Here is a 16,481-nt window from a genome sequence, read left to right as displayed (position 1 = left end):
ATTTGACAATGTGCCATTTCAAAGTTAATGTGAATGAATAATAACAGGACGAATAACAAAACAAATATTTGTCAGGACACAAGACTTTATTAAATCCAACATATGACAACGCTATGCGAAATGATTTTCAAAGTGTTTAATATTGTGTTAGCACTGCAACCCAATGCAGTTGCGGAGTGCTATGTCTCCTTGTTTCTTCCCAGACTATTGTCCAGAGTTTGGTAAAGGATAGTCTATGGATGTTATGAATATAGCCAGTGGTTGTTTTGTAGGTCTCTATTTCAGCAGAGCCCCAATAAGGACTTGCTAATCGTCACCCATTTCCACATCTTGTAACTTCTGTACCATCTTCTCCTCCAGAACCTTGGCTTTGCCTACATATGGAAAACAAATTGATTAGCAAAATTATATTTTTGATTATGTAAACTCAAAGTGGAATGAATGCCATCACCTAATATAGAGATAGATAGATATACAAAACACATCTATAGACACACGCACACAATGCAAAATACTAAACAGCAACAAGGGAAGTCAGTGAACTCACCTGCATGTGGGGCTTTGATGAGGTGAATGTTCTTCTTCACTTCGCTGATGGCTTCCTCCTTTTCCAAATGCTTGCCTTTTTTCAGTCTGATCAAGAAAGGGATAGAGGAAATATGACCAAATCAATTTGAAAACAGTGCTTAAAAACACAGACTCCAATACTTGGCGATACTGGCCTTCTACATTTACATTTAAGTCATTTAGCAGACGCTCTTATCCAGAGCGACTTACAAATTGGTGCATTCACCTATAATATCCAGTAGAACAACCACTTTACAATAGTGCATCTAAATCTTCTGTTAACCTAGTTATTTTCCTGTAACTCATAGTAATGTTATGACTGTAATTAAAGTTTGACTCACTCAACCAGATTTTACAGAATACTAATATTATCATTATAAAGTTAGAATGCCCATGCTTTCCTAGTGTGGCCAACCATTTCAAATTGAGCCAGGCTCTTATCTGTGGGAGGAAAGCTAGGGCTCACCTGTTGAAGATGAACTGTGCCTGTCGTTTCCGTTTTATTCCTTCCACCTTCCTCATTGCCTCCACTGAAAATAGCAAAATTAGTTGGATTTAACAGATCAACAAGGCTATTAACAAAACCTTAGCAGTTAGCGACATCGGTCTTGATGTTATGCTGTAGAAGTAACATACACAACCATACAGAACATGCGTCATTTAAATCGTTCTTGCTGCTGGTGATTCTCTGATCCACCTCAACGCAGACTGTATACCTCTGGCTCTTCTTTGGACACTTAACTAACCTCCAGACGAGCTTCAATGCCATACAATTCCTTCTGTGGCCTCCAACTGCTCTTAAATGCAAGCAAAACTAAATGCGTGCTCTTCAACCGATTGCTGCCCACACCTACCCACCCGTCCAACATCACTACTCTGGACAGTTCTGACTTAGAATATGTCTTAGAATACTACAAATACCTAGGTATCTGGTTAGACTGTAAACTCTCCTTTCAGACTCATTAAACATCTCCAATCCAAAATTAAATCTAGAATCGGCTTCCTATTTCGCAAATAAGAATCCTTCACTCATGCTGCTAAACATACCCTAGTAAAACTGACTATCCTACCGATCCTTGACGATGTCATTTACAAAATAGCCTCCAACACTCTACTCAGCAAATTGGATGCAGTCTATCACAGTGCCATCCGTTTTGTCAACAAATCCTCATATACTACCCACCACTGCGACCTGTATGCTCTCGTTGGCTGGCCTTCGCTTCATATCCGTCGCCAAACCCACTGACTCCAGGTCATCTATAAGTCATTGCTAGGTAAAGCCCCGCCTTATCTCAGCTCACTGGTCACCATAGCAGCACCCACCCGCAGCACCGCTCCAGCAGGTATATTTCACTGGTCAACCCCAAAGCCAATTCCTCCTTCGGCCACCTTTCCTTCCAGTTCTCTGCTGCCAAAGACTGGAACGAACTGCAAAAACCACTGAAGCTGGAGACTCATATCTCCCTCACTAACTTTAAGCACCAGCTGTCAGAGCAGCTCACAGATCACATAAGCAATCTGTAAAATAGCCCATCCAACTACCTCATCACCATATTGTTATTTATTTTGTTCATTTTGCTCCTTTGCACCCCAGTATCGCTACTTGCACACTCATCTTCTGCACAGCTATCACCCCAGTGTTTAATTTGCCATACTGTAATAATTCTGCCACTATGGCCTATTTATTCCCCCACCTCCCTTATCCTACCTCATTTGCACACACTGTATATAGACTGTTTGTTTATTCCATGTGTAACTGTGTTGTTTGTGTCGCACTGCTTTGCTTTATCTTGGCCAGGTCGCAGTTGTAAATGAGAACTTGTTCTCAACTAGCCTACCTGGTTAAATAAAGGTGAAATAAAATGTTAATAAAAATAAAAAGTGCCAAGGGCATGATCTCAATCTGTCATTTGAGAATTGACTTGAATAGAGTATGAAAACAATTGAAAGATGAAAGTGAGGGCAAGGTTGTAATTATTAAGAACCAAACGGGCCGAAGTAGAGGCACCCATCAGGGGTGTATTCATTACACCTGATTCTGTTGCGAAAGTTTGTTACAAAAAGTGTTTACTCCAAGCAGAAAACGATTTGCAACAAAAACTAGAATTTATATTGGACAAATTTTGGTAGGTCCTTCCTGGTTTCGCTCCTTTTGTTTGTTTCTTAAACGGTAAACAGTTTCCGTTGCAAGAAGTACTGAAAACAGCCCTGACTTATCCAGTAAGAAACACTAGTTTTCATTGCAAAATGTTTTGCTACGGTTTGCACTAATAAATACACTCCTGAACTTTAGCCATAACATGTACCTGTCTTGCTCCACAATTCCCTCTGGTATTTGACAGCCACATTTCTGCGCTTCTCGAACTCCAGGCAGTTATCCTGTGTTGGAAATAAATCAGTAAGAGACTCGAGGGCAAATCGTTTATGATGGTTTATCAATCATATCACATTCCATTTCACATCATTCAACAACTTGGGAACTCACCACTGTCAATTCCTTGCCAGACGCTTTCCTGAAAGCCTTGGTCCATCTGGTCTTTCTTGGGTTACGCTTCTTCTTGAAGTTTTTGAGGCATTTTGATTTACAAAACCTGAATGTCTGAGAATACATTTTAGTCATTATTTAATTTATACACAAGGTAGTAGCAACAAGAACTGTTCTGTCTGGTCACGGAGAGACCCCCTCAATGTACGGGAAACAACACTACTACAGCTTTAGCAAAGCCAACGTCTCCTTCACTGCTGAGTGAGACAGACTTCACTTGGCAACAATAACAGTCCTGTCTGGCTAAGAAACTACACTAAAAACGTTGAAATATAGCTAAGAGGTGAAAAACTAATAGGTTATCTGGTATAGTTGGGCACCTGGGCTTATAGTGTCTTATGTTACATAACTACAGACATTTGGAATAAAAAAACATCCCAGCTGACAAAACAAGCTAGCTAGCTAGTGGGAAGTTAAACAATCTGCTAGCATATTAGCATAGAGGCCGTCAACCAGAAAGGAGGACACAAAAAAAGTCATACCTTGCAATCGTTCCGCACAAACATCGTACCGTGCCCGGGATACACAGGTCCCGAGCAAAAGTAACATTTTTCAATTCGCATCGTTAGACCTCTTGATTATTTATTGACCATGTGTTATCCGCGGTGGAATGAGAGTGGCAGGATTTTAAAAGGAAGTTACGACGTACTATTTCCGGTAAAGATATTTGTTTTTACTCGTTACAAACTGCCCCCTAGTGTGTAACTAGATAAGTTTCGAAACCGTAGCGCTTGGAAATGCAGATGATGATTGTTTAAATATTTGCATTACGTTACATATTGACTAGAACAAGATTGTTTCAATCTTATTATTTAGAGTCAGAGGTAGCCAAGGTGAGAACTGAGACAGCGCTTTAATAAATAAAATATATTTATTTTATGGAATAAAGGATATGGTTTACATATTTGGCATGAAAACAGTGTTTGACAGAATACAGCAGATTTAAGGCACATTGTAAAATGACAAATTAACAAAATCAGCATTGATTTACATGGAACCTCAAACATTTCTTATAGACCCAATATCCCGACATTGTGATACAAATAAAAACACCCAGCTACTCTGCTACTACAGAGCAGGCCTATAAAATAAATCACTCTATTCACTACAGATTGCATGTGCTCAGGACTTTTACATTGTACAAGAATAAATGGAAGTGCATAGTGACAAAATATCCTGTGTCAAAAAGTTCAATGTTTTATTTATTTTACCTTTGTTTAACCAGGTAGGCAAGTTGAGAACAAGTTCTCATTTATAACTGCGACCTGGCCAAGATAAAGCAAATGTAATAAGGATGGGTTTCCTTTTAATTCACAGGGAAGTGTCCTCAACTAATACAACTTTCAGTGGCTTCTCACTTTTCTACTGGATCTTAGAAAATAGTTGGTTATAATACAGTTCTTTTACAATGTAAAATACATATAATATTCTCTGAAATGAAAACATAAAAAGGCACTTAATTGACACTGTATGGACAAGTGTAAGGAGAGGCACCACACCAAATGGCATAATCAAATTAACAAAACATAATGATGCTCTGGTACATTTGGCAGGGGTTAGTAGTTACTTTCAGCTTTGCACGTCATACACACTCCCCCCACATCTTGCCAAAACTTACTATGACACCATTGATTTACAAATATTACATGCCTTTCATGACATACCATACAGCCCAGTCCTACCAAAACATCACTGAGGGGATGGTGTAACCATTATCTGTATGTGGACCCTAACAAGCACATTTGCCCTTCTCTTGGGTCTTGGGCTCTGTGATGTCTGTGTGACCACTGTGTCCATTGGATCGCACAGTTCCATCAGGGATCCAGGACTTGTCCACGCAGCGCTCCATCCTCTTCATGATGAGGTCCAGCAGGACATCCACAGCCTGGCTAACAAACTGCCCGTTAGCTGCACTTGTCTCAAAGTAAGGGATTCTGCACAGGAAGGAGAGCAACACATAAGAACATTGACTGATATGTCTCTGAATGAGGCAAACTATCTACCTACAACCTGAATCCGTTTTTATCTAATTGAAAGCTTTACTCAGAGACAGAATATAGTTCTCAGCAGCTGAAAAGAAATCAAGTTTGAAAAAAATGAATTGTTTGGGTGTTGTTTTTCCTCATGAAACGCTATCGCAGTAGAAGATGCATATTTGAAATAGTAGAGGAGCATGGCTCTCTAAAAACCACATTGGATTTCAGACTGGTGGAGCCATCGGTTCACATAACGTTAAAAAATAACGACACTGTAACCAAATCTGACATATGAGTCGTATCTAGTCAACCATGACAACTCAATATGATGTGCATCTGGAAGAGAGACTTCAGACTCCTCTGTTGAGTTAGGACAGTTAGGACCTGTATGATATTCGGCAATAACATTATGACTGGGCTATGTAAATCTGATTACCTGTCCTAAAACTTTAAATATGTTGTCACTTAGATATTTTCCGCGCACAAGATGGCCATTCAGCTCACCATAAATTTTTAACATAACATGATCATAACTCTAAGTACTGGGGGCTCTATTTTCGGCTGGCCTTAAGCTCGTGCAATTGTCAAAACGCACGCTCGTTTGCAATTTTGACCTGTTAAAGCCAGAGCTGCTCTATTTCCAAACCCTAGCGCCAGGATTGGTAATTTACCTGTCGTATGAGCTTGCTTGCGATGAGGTGGGAGGGGTGGCAATATCCAATTAATGTTCTTAAAAACTTGCGCCAAAATGGCAATTTCAGTATGCACTGGTGGGGATATTTAAGACCAACCGAAAGCTGGTCGTAGCTAACGCGGTTGGATACAGCATGGATATTGACAACGGAAGCGCAGCCTATCCAGCCCTGACGCACAGTGCCCATATGCACATGGAACAAGAGATATGTGCTTTTTTTAGTGTTCCCCATATACTTTTTGTATTGATTTGTTGTTGAAATTTTTTTATTTAAACGATTCAGTCATGCAGTCATGCAGTATCAACGGTAGACCTAGGCTATATCTTTCTTATTGAGAATGTGCCTCACACAAACAATACAATTTAAGGCAGACAATTTTTTAAGCGCGATATCTAAAGGCCTATGCTGATTGAAGCCTATTATAACAAGGTTGACTGTCAACACTCAAAACAGAGCAAACACTGGATGTTTTTTCTACTCGTTATCACTTGTTACTGTAGCCTATGCTATTGAATAAACTGTATTATCAATCTACAATGGTCTAGGACAGAATATTCCGTGCCCCCAGCCGAATTGGAGTTGATGACAATGCAAAGACCTTCAATAACCTACAGAACTTGAGACAAACACATGCAGCCTTGACGGGCCAGTGAGTGGTCAAGTCCTCCTCCCACCTACAACTTGTTTATTCATAAATTTAAAAAACAGCCATTTCGCGCCACCGCCAGCTATTGCGCTCATAACAGCTGTGAAATAGCAAAAATATTACTGACACACCCCTCCGCCTATAGAGCTACCCCCAGCGCTTATATTTACCATTGCGTTAGTTTATTTTAAATAGAGTCCGTAGTCTCTTACGACATTGCATTTGACCCCAAATATGGTGCATTTGTTAGTTTTAGCAAAACATAGGAGGTCCATATCGAATCCCTTTATATTCACTAAATGTGTAATTTCAGGCCACAAGCAGGATACTTTACATGGATGAGTAAATATTTTCCTTTCCAGAAAGACCAACCTAACCTAACATTTAGTATTGTTCGAGATTCCCCTGCACAGCCTTGAGTAAACACACATCAGCCACTGCCTTCTTGGCAAATGTTTCAGGGAGGGTTAGTCACAGGTAAGGGACACATACCCATACTTCTCTGCCAGCTCACGGGCCTCATCTTCACGGACTGCCCTCTGCTCCTGCAGGTCACACTTGTTGCCACAGAGTACAATGTCTGGATTCTCGCAGTAAGCGTGCATCTGTAATTGACCTGAAAAAGTGAATAAGCCCGTCATCAGCCCACCAGTCGTGATTGAAAGATAGTGGTTAAGACACTGCACATTTCTTTGGAAGAAAACATGAGATTGTGGTTGTCAGAATCTACATGTACAGAGGACTTACTCATCCAATTTCTGACATTAAGGAAACTCTGCTCATTGGTGAGGTCAAACAGGAGGAGGAAGCCCATCGCATCTCGGAAGAAAGCTGTTGTCAAACTCCGAAACCTGACACCACACAAGAAAAAACACCTTGTAAAGAGCTTCATTCAGCTTGAAGAAAGTAAGTAATTGAAAGCTGCCAACAACTACCTGAGAGCCAGTGAGGGCTTGAGCAAGAGTGTCAGTGGGAGATGAGTTTTGGATTGGCTTACCTCTCCTGCCCCGCCGTGTCCCACAGCTGAACATGAATCCTCTGTCCTCTGCCTACTGCCCCGTCTGGACCATTTGATTTGTATACCTGTCAGACAGAGAGAAAGTTATTATACCCATATAAAGCAGTGTGAGGTCATTCTGGCTATGAGGCCCTAAAAATATACTTTCCTATTGGTCATCATATACATATATTATCTTGCAACCCAAAGTGAACCTAAACATTTAGATGGAAAATGTTTGCCCTGATAATCTCTACAATATACACAGCATGAGTGATTATGCTTAAATTACCCTGGTGTTTGGTTATGTGGTGTGAAGTGTTTATTTTCTAGGAGGGTGCTGCTGAACTCAAGTGATATTAGTCATCCTTTCCTGGTCTGGGAGTTCCTCAGATTCCTGCGACACCCACACATACTGGTACATCTGCAGGTTCATATGTTTCAGACTCATGCCCTACAAAAAACAGAGTTCTACCACTATCTTTCGCACTGTGAGGAGTAATGCTTTTAAGCTCCTACATACTTCCATGGTCAATAGTAAACCTGCAGTACAAAAACTTTCACATGGAATAATTGGCCATTTCAAATGTTAACTCTTTCAACCAAGCAGCATACTATTTGGTCATTACGGGTGGTAGGGGAGTACCTGTATGTGAATAATTAAATTCATGGTCTCTCACACACACAATAAGTGACAAATTGTATGACTAGTGCAATCAACTTACCACTCGTTTTTCTCTGAAATCAATGCCCACTGTAGTGATGAATTTGGAGTTAAACTTTTTGTCTGTGTACTGGTAGAGAAAACTGGTTTTCCCTACTCCAGAATCACCAAGGGCTAGGAATTTGATGAGGTAGTCATAGTCCCCATCAGACATAGTGAGTGCTTATTTCAGACCTGAAAACCAGACAAAGAAACCAAACATTGAAGGAAGCAATTTAAAATCTGTGCACATATCCTGATGCAAATTTAAAACCGAGAATGTAGATAATCATTTGTAAACTAAAACACACACACACACACACACACACACACGTATGTGGACACCCCTTCAAATTTGTGGATACAGCTATTTTAGCCACACCTGTTGCTGACAGGTGTATAAAAATCGAGCACACTGCCGTGCAATCTCCATAGACAACCATTGGCAATAGAATAGCCTTACTGAAGAGCTCAGTGACTTTCAACATGGCACCGTCATAAGATGCCACCTTTCCAACAAGTCAGTTCGTCAAATTTCTGCCCTGCTAGAGCTGCCCCGTTCAACTGTAAGTGCTGTTATTGTGAAGTAGAAAGTCTAGGAGCAAGAACGGCTCAGCCGCGTAGTAGTAGGCCATACAAGCTCAAAGAACGGGACCGTAAAGTAGTCTATCCTCGGTTGCATCGCTCATTACCAAGTTCCAAACTTTCTCTGGAAGCGACGTCGGGAGCTTCATGAAATGGGTTTCCATGGCCGAGCAGCCGCACACAAGCCTAAGATCACCATGCGCAATGCCAAGCATCAGCTGGAATGGTGTACAGCTCCAAGCCATTGGACTCTGGAGCAGTGAAAACACGTTCTCTGGAGTGATGGATCAAGCTTCACGATCTGGCAGTCTGACTGACGAATCTGGGTTTGGGGGATGCCAGGAGAACACTACCTGCCCCAATGCATAGTGCCAATTGTAAAGCTTGGTGGAGGAGGAATAATGGTCTGGGGCTGTTTTTCATGGTTTGAAGGGAAATCTTAATGCTACAGCATACGATGACATTCTAGACAATTCTGTGCTGCCAACTTTGTGGCAACAGTTTGAGGAAGGCCCTTTCCTGTTTTAGTATGACAATGCCCTTGTGTACAAAGTGAGGTCCATTCAGAAATATTTTTTCAAGATCAGTGTGGAAGCACTTGATTGGCCTGCACAGAGCCCCGACCTAAACCCTATCAAATACCTTTTGGATGAATTGGAACGCCGACTGAGCCAGGCCTAATCGTCCAAAATCAGTGCCTGACCTCACTAATGCTCTTGTGGCCGAAAGGAAACAAGTCCCTGCAGCAATGTTCCAACATCTAGTGGAAAGCCTTCACAGAAGAGTGGAGGCTGGTGGGGGGGGGGGGGGGGGGGGGGGGGGTGATGGACGAGCACTTTTGGTCATGTAGTGTTTTTCAAATCATGAGCGCATTTTCAGAATGGTTTCTGCTACATAACCTCAAAACAGTTCCCAGTTCCTTAAAAAGCGCAGATTTTTACGCTAGCAGGATAGAGTGCCTGCGAAACAGTTGACCCGAGGACAAAACTTTTAGAGCTATGTTGGAGACAGACACACCTCTGTCTGTCTTTTGAGAGCCTACAGCTCTCTTCTCATGGTCATGTAAGTATGCTGACACAGTAACAGGAAACACAAATGTTTTCTGTGAAAGAAACTACATTCGCCTCTATGCATGTTCAGTAAGGAAATACTTAAACTTAGATACTGCTATAACCCCATCCGCAGTGAACTTTCACCTGTTTGCTTGGTACAAGTGGATAATCTCCTATTTGGGGCAACTGTTACAGATTGAAACTCTACATGAGAGGATTAATTGTGGGTAATTATGCAAATAAGACTAAGAATTACACAATTGATCAACAGACAAAAAATTCACAAGAAAAACAAGTTATTCAAGAAGAGTTGTCACAATTGAGTTCAAATTGTATTGAGCTGAAATTTTCACTGGCATAATTGGTCCTGGTCCATAAATAGTTTATGTAAATAAATCATAATTAATCAATGTGTTTTTGATAGATACAAAATATGTATTACACAAAGCCATAGTGCCATGCATTACTTCAGAGTTATTATAGCATAGCTAGAAAGTTGAGACCTGTGAATGAGAAAGAATGTTGTGGACACAAGATAAGCTGAACACAGATATCCATCAAATTATATTCAAGGGAACAAGCTGGATGTGATTCCCACTGAAAGCAGAGTCCATCACATGACCACGGTATGAAAAGGCATTCTTTCACTCTATCCAGCACTAAAGCCCTCATCCTGAGCAATAAGCTGCTTAAAGTCTGGAGCAAAATCAAGTTCTGTGATGAACACACTGTGACTGGACTAGTGGTACCCCATCTCCAGCCTCTCTGAGCTGTTCCCCAGTGGGAAATGGAATAGCCAGGCTTACATTCTAAAGTCTTATATATGGACCGACTTATTATGTTTCACCGCACAACTGCACAGTACTACCTGCACACACTAATCGACAACCTACTCCACATTCTTAAAGTGAAAGAAAAATAATAACTGTACCAACTCAACAAAAAACATGGGGACATGGCCATGGTAGCCAAAAAAAAGATGGCCTGCTCAGCATTTTTATACATGATCCTAAGCATGATGGGATGTTAATCGCTTAATTAACTCAGGAAACACACCAGTGTGGAATCACCTGCTTTCAATACTTTGTATCCCTTATTTACGCAAGTGTTTTCATTACTTTAGCAGTTACCTCCATGTTGCCATAAGAGTCGGGCAAAGTTGGTAGACCCTTTTTCAAAACTATTCACAGCTGTTACGGTTGCCAAAGGGGCTTCCGCCAAGCATTAACTCTGGTGTGTGAAGACATACGCAATCAATACATATTTTTACAATTAGGGAAATCTTCTATAAATTTTGTATTTATTTTAAAAAATGTGGAAAGATTGTGTAGATCGGCAGGGAAAAATGTAATCCTTTTTGGATTTAATTTTAAGGTGGCACAATGTGAATACAGTGCGAGGGGTGTGTAGACTTTCACTAGGCACTGTATCACTGAACTGCATATCGTTCCCTAAGCTACAGCCTATAGAGGAAAAAAAACAAGAAAAGCCTAAATTACATATTTTCATCTAATTATGCTAAATGAGTTTGCTTTAGTTTTTTTTACTGAAATAATTTTTTTGATGAGTGGGGTAACAAGTAGCAGGTTTGGTAAAATAGGTGGCATAGGACAAAGAATAAAACATTTTATGAAATGTCACGAGACTAATCTTATCACAGCTTCTACAAGGAAGCCTGAGCGGCTGTGATTACGTGTTGCAGATGAGCAGCAAAATAAGGTTGTTTGAGGAAGCCCACTACAGTGACTATAGTATGAAATATTTTAAGATGTGAAATACAACCTTGCAAGATAGACATTACAGCATCTTGAGTAGTCCTTCTGCCATTGTTTTTGAGTGAAATCCCTATGCACTGACTGGCTAGTTCTACCTCACTGCCTGTCACTGATAACAGGTAAATATTAAAATTCAGATTCCTTACACATTTGTTCAGGAATTTGCTCATGCTTAACAAATGATTTGATTCACATCGATGCCCCTGCCCATTTCTAAAACAGAAGATCCAAACTGAGCTCATACACAAACAAGGATCAGCCTTAGTCCTCTTCCAAAAGGTGTTTCAAAGTTATTGTGTTTACTTTTAAACCTAAACTTCAAGTGATTAAAAGAGAAGACTTTAGGCAAAGCCCTGTTCTCTAGTGGTGCGGATTTCACACTAGTTGGAGGGCACCTCAGATTATGTGCCAGCAAGCAGAACACAGCCTTTCAGACGTTCTCAGGGCAGTAGAGCTGAACTACCCACCCTGGGCAGTTGGCCAACTATAATGGCGAACTCCTCGAATGAGGATATGCAGATAACATGAACTTAAACAAACTGCACAAGAGGAAGGGTGTTGCAGTACCACAATACTACAGCACTCATCTCAGATGTATTGACAGAATGACTTGCCAATATGCATCTGAAATATCATCAGGTTTCATCATGTTCAGGACTGGAAGCACTATTTTGTAACATTCTGAATATGATTTATACATCTGTAAGTGACGTTATTCTGATGATGATGAGAAATGGTTTACAGATTATGATGGGCGGCAGGCAGTCTAGTGGTTAGAGCGTTGGTCCAGTAACTGAAAGGTCGCCAGTTTGAAGACACTTAAGCCTAAATGGTGACCCTGACCATGACCCCACTCTCAGAGGGTGTCTCAGGTGGAGTTAGGATATTTAAAAACACATTTCCAATTCACAAATGCGTATTAATACACACTTGTACATGTGTGAAATAGGACAACAAATATTATTTGATTATGGTTAGCAGTAGAAACATTTAAAAACACACATACCTGCATGTACGCACACAAACACAGAGAGAGAAGGAAACAATTGATTAGCTGACAAACCCTACTTGAAACATAAAACATCGAATAACCCCCAACTCAGTTGGTCATCATGTGGTTGTCGTGACTGGTCATGTTTTACTCTACCATTGACCCTGTTTAATAATCATATCTCCCAGTTTGTTCACAAGCGCAATTGCTCAAATCTCAGACAGAGGTCTATCTTTGAATAGCTGACAGATGTAAAGTAAACTAAAGACAACCTAAAAGTTAATTTGGAATAAATTGGTTTAGCATGTCCAGAATGTGTTTACACCTTGAGAAAATAAAAATGTATTAAACACAAAGACAAACGTTTTTAATTAGGTGTTCATTTTTGGTTTGGTCTGAGCCGATGTTTTTTCTGCTTTGTATGTCTCCAGCCAAAATGCCAGACTCGTATCTCTAAGATACCATACCAAGATAGTGAGGTAGGCATCTGTTGATGTTTCACCAGCCAAATGGATGCAGGTTTATGGAATGATAAACCTAGATAAATGTAGCCAATACAAGGGTTGTAATTATGAGGTCCCATTACACGTGAACAGTTTCCCTCTTCATTTTTGCTTCCACTGGAAATCTATTAAATAAGGCGTGATACATTCAACTCAGATGACGTCACACTTTTTATAAATTGTAATGCGAAAACCTATTTGCAGGTGCAAATTGACATAGACCTGTGTATCCTATATTAGCCTACTATACCAAAAGATTATTGCGCTATCAAACAACAGTGATCAAATAAATAATTAAATTGATACACAAGACACTGTAGAGAAAGCCACATGTACCACCAGGAGATAAGTCTTACCGATGCCAAAACGGTTTGCTTAAAACCCTTTCCTTCAGTTAAGTTGCCTCATGGGTGGAATGTTCTTAATAATAATTATCATTATTAATAAACAATTAAGACCGAAATCCGATTGTTTCTATGTCAGACGGTTTTGAGATATATATATATATATATATATATATATATAGTCTTCTGTGATGTATAGAAAGTATAATATTGGGATGCAAACTCAACATTTTATACATTTAAATGATATCTGACATGGTACAAAGTATCTTATTTTTTGAAAGCCCATAACCATGTGTGTGAGGTGTACATTTGCTTCAAGTAGATTTGTTTAAGACAACCAAGAAACACTGAGGCTGATTTAGCCCACTGCAGTATAATGTTAAAACTAAAATTAAATGTAATTCGATAGGAAAATGTTACACCAATTCCCAATGAAAGTGTCGCATTCCTACCCTACTAAGTACAGGCTACACGTAGCCTATCCTGTTTTACAATGTAGGTCTATCTAATTTAAGAGTTCACCGAGTTAGAATTCACTTCAAGGCAACTATAAAAGCGGACACATGGCATTATGTAAAAACACAAAAAAATGTAATTGCACTTTCAGTAGCCTTGGCTTCAAGTAGGCCTTGTAAATGTGAGCAGGAAATAACTTCGATTCAGCCCCAGCTCAGTGAAAATGCAGGTGGTCGTTATACGATGAAGTAACCCCATCCCGAGAAAAAATGTTTACATGTTGCACTTATAACTGTCGATATAAACAAATCCGCTAAACAGTTCCTTATGCCGAGACACATTTAACGCCAACTTTATTTCGAGAAATTAAACTTACCAGTGTCTGTGCGTCACTTTATTTCTCGGTGTTTCGTGTAGAAGCGCCCTATCAAAAGCGATGACAATTTGTTGATTTTCAAATAAAAAAATAACTCACTAAATTGAGTTTACGCAGTCCTTTCGATCCATTTGTTTAATGAACCCTCTTCACAATCAACGTAACATCACTTCCCGTTCAGTTGAAGTGAGCCAGCCCCTCCCTCTCTCGCCAACCCGTAAAACACCTCGGAACGGAAAACTACCCTACCCGCTCAGGAGTATTATTTTGGAACTACACTTTGATCACACCCACAGCTTCATTGCATTTTGGTACACCAGAATTACATTAATTTCTAATGAAACGCTGCGTTTGCCTTGCAGATGCAGTTGCATAAATTGGATTTATCGAACATATGCGTAAACGGCTTGACAGAAATGGTAGCAGAAGGTGAATGTTGAACTTTAGTTGCATACATATCCAGATGATGCTGCATATTATTTTGCGCCATGACACTGTCGGTGTGTTCGAAGTGACACACAGGGTTGGGGAGTAATGCTTCTAACACACGGACAGTGTCATTGCATAAAATAGTATGCAGCGTCATCTGGATATGTATGCAACAAAAGTTCAACATTCACCTTCTGCTACCATTGTAGTCAGACTCGCTCAGGTGGAACAAACTTAAATTTGCTCCTTTTTTTCAACGCTGATTTGAATGTCATTGAGAGAACAGGTGTCAAGTTTTTTTCCCCCCACAAACGTTCTTTCTGAATTTAAAAGTAATCATCGAAGTAATCATCTAGTTTTTCAAAAGGATTTATAATCTGATTACCATATTTTTGCTGGTAACAGATTACAGGTGGCGGTTTGTGTAATTCCTTACATGTTACACTTCGATCAAACCGACAGTGTTATTGCATTTTGGTACACCAGAATTACATTATTTCCCAATGAAACGCTGCGTTTGCCCTGCAGAATTGCATACATTGGATTTGTCGAACGTATGCGTCAAACTGTATGCGTAAACGGCTTGACAGAAATGGAGAGACCGCTATGATTTTTTATTTATTTAACCAGGTAGGCCAGTTGAGAACAAGTTCTCCTTTACAACTGCGACCTGGCCAAGATAAAGCAAAGCAGTGCGAAAAAAACAAGAGCTATACATGGGATTAAAAAAACGCACAGTCAATAACACAATAGAAAAATCTATATACAGTGTGTGCAAATGTAGTATGATTAGGGAGGTAAGGCAAATAAATAGGTCATAGTGGCAAAATAATTACAATTCAGCATTAACACTCGAGTGATAGATGTGCAGATGATGATGTGCAGGTAGAGATACTGGGGTGCAAAAGAGCAAAAATAAATAACATGGGAATGAGGTAGTTGGGTGGGCTATTTACAGATGGGCTGTGTACAGGTGAAGTGTTCGGTAAGCTGCTCTGACAGTTGATGCTGAAAGTTAGTGAGGGGGATGAGTCTCCAGCTAAAGTGATTTTTGCAATTCTTTCCAGTCATTGGCAGCAGAGAACTGGAAAGAAAGGCAGCCAAAGGAGGAGTTGGCTTTGGGGATGACCAGTGAAATAAACCTGCTGGAGCACGTTCTACAGGTGGGTGTTGCTATGGTGACTAGTGAGCTGAGATAAGGCGGGGCTCTACCTAGCAAAGACTTATAGATGACCTGGTACCAGTGAGTTTGGCGACGAATATGAAGCGAGGGCAGCCAACGAGAGCATACAGGTCGCAGTGGTGGGTAGTACAGTTGAAGTCGGAAGTTTACATACACCTTAGCCAAATACATTTAAACTCAGTTTTTCACAATTCCTGACATTTAATCCTAGTAAAAATTCCCTGTCTTAGGTCAGTTAGGATCACCACTTTATTTTAAGAATGTGAAATGTCAGAATAATAGTAGAGAGAATGATTTATTTCAGCTTTTATTTCTTTCATCACATTCCTAGTGGGTCAGAGGTTAACATACACTCAATTAGTATTTGGTAACATTGACTTTAAATTGTTTAACTTGGGTCAAATGTTTCAGGTAGACTTCCACAAGCTTCCCACAAAAAGTTGGGTGAATTTTGGCCCATTCCTCCTGACAGAGCTGGTGTAACTGAGTCAGGTTTGTAGGCCTCCTTGCTCGCACACGCTTTTTCAGTTCTGCCCACAAATCTTCCATAGGATTGAGGTCAAGGCTTTGTGATGGCCACTCCAATACCTTGACTTTGTTGTCCTTAAGACATTTTGCCACAACTTTGGAAGTATGGTTGGGGTCATTGTCCATT

At 40.2% G+C, this 16,481-nt stretch overlaps 2 protein-coding genes across 2 annotated transcripts; both read right to left on the bottom strand.

Annotated features, from left to right (window-relative positions):
- Positions 1-65: 65 nt before the first annotated feature.
- LOC115203117 (probable ribosome biogenesis protein RLP24) lies at positions 66-3,761 on the bottom strand. The gene is made up of 6 exons (XM_029767504.1): positions 3,595-3,761; positions 3,053-3,166; positions 2,874-2,946; positions 1,034-1,097; positions 548-633; positions 66-374 (listed from the first exon to the last, which is right to left on the bottom strand). The coding sequence occupies exons 1-6, from the start codon at positions 3,673-3,675 to the stop codon at positions 307-309; spliced, it is 486 nt and encodes a 161-aa protein (XP_029623364.1). The 5' UTR covers positions 3,676-3,761; the 3' UTR covers positions 66-306.
- A 203-nt stretch (positions 3,762-3,964) lies between these two features.
- Positions 3,965-14,416, bottom strand: rab27a (RAB27A, member RAS oncogene family). The gene is made up of 6 exons (XM_029767502.1): positions 14,215-14,416; positions 8,152-8,324; positions 7,427-7,512; positions 7,177-7,280; positions 6,922-7,045; positions 3,965-5,046 (listed from the first exon to the last, which is right to left on the bottom strand). The coding sequence occupies exons 2-6, from the start codon at positions 8,302-8,304 to the stop codon at positions 4,842-4,844; spliced, it is 672 nt and encodes a 223-aa protein (XP_029623362.1). The 5' UTR covers positions 8,305-8,324; positions 14,215-14,416; the 3' UTR covers positions 3,965-4,841.
- Positions 14,417-16,481: the final 2,065 nt, after the last annotated feature.

Source organism: Salmo trutta, chromosome 12, assembly GCF_901001165.1.
Source record: "Salmo trutta chromosome 12, fSalTru1.1, whole genome shotgun sequence".
Classification (NCBI taxonomy): domain Eukaryota; kingdom Metazoa; phylum Chordata; class Actinopteri; order Salmoniformes; family Salmonidae; genus Salmo; species Salmo trutta.
This window is presented reverse-complemented; position numbering and strand designations above follow the sequence as displayed.

Bases quoted from the DNA above. Each gene is read 5' to 3' on its own strand.
- LOC115203117 (XM_029767504.1), bottom strand. From the start codon at position 3,675: ATGCGAATTGAAAAATGTTACTTTTGCTCGGGACCTGTGTATCCCGGG. The intron at 3,167-3,594 runs GTATGACTTTTT...ATGTATTCTCAG, and splicing joins TTGTGCGGAACGATTGCAAG to ACATTCAGGTTTTGTAAATC. The intron at 375-547 runs GTGAGTTCACTG...TTCCATATGTAG, and splicing joins CATCAAAGCCCCACATGCAG to GCAAAGCCAAGGTTCTGGAG.
- rab27a (XM_029767502.1), bottom strand. From the start codon at position 8,304: ATGTCTGATGGGGACTATGACTACCTCATCAAATTCCTAGCCCTTGGT. The intron at 7,281-7,426 runs GTAAGCCAATCC...GTGTGGTGTCAG, and splicing joins GACACGGCGGGGCAGGAGAG to GTTTCGGAGTTTGACAACAG. The intron at 7,046-7,176 runs GTAAGTCCTCTG...TCACTTTTTCAG, and splicing joins TAATGTCAGAAATTGGATGA to GTCAATTACAGATGCACGCT.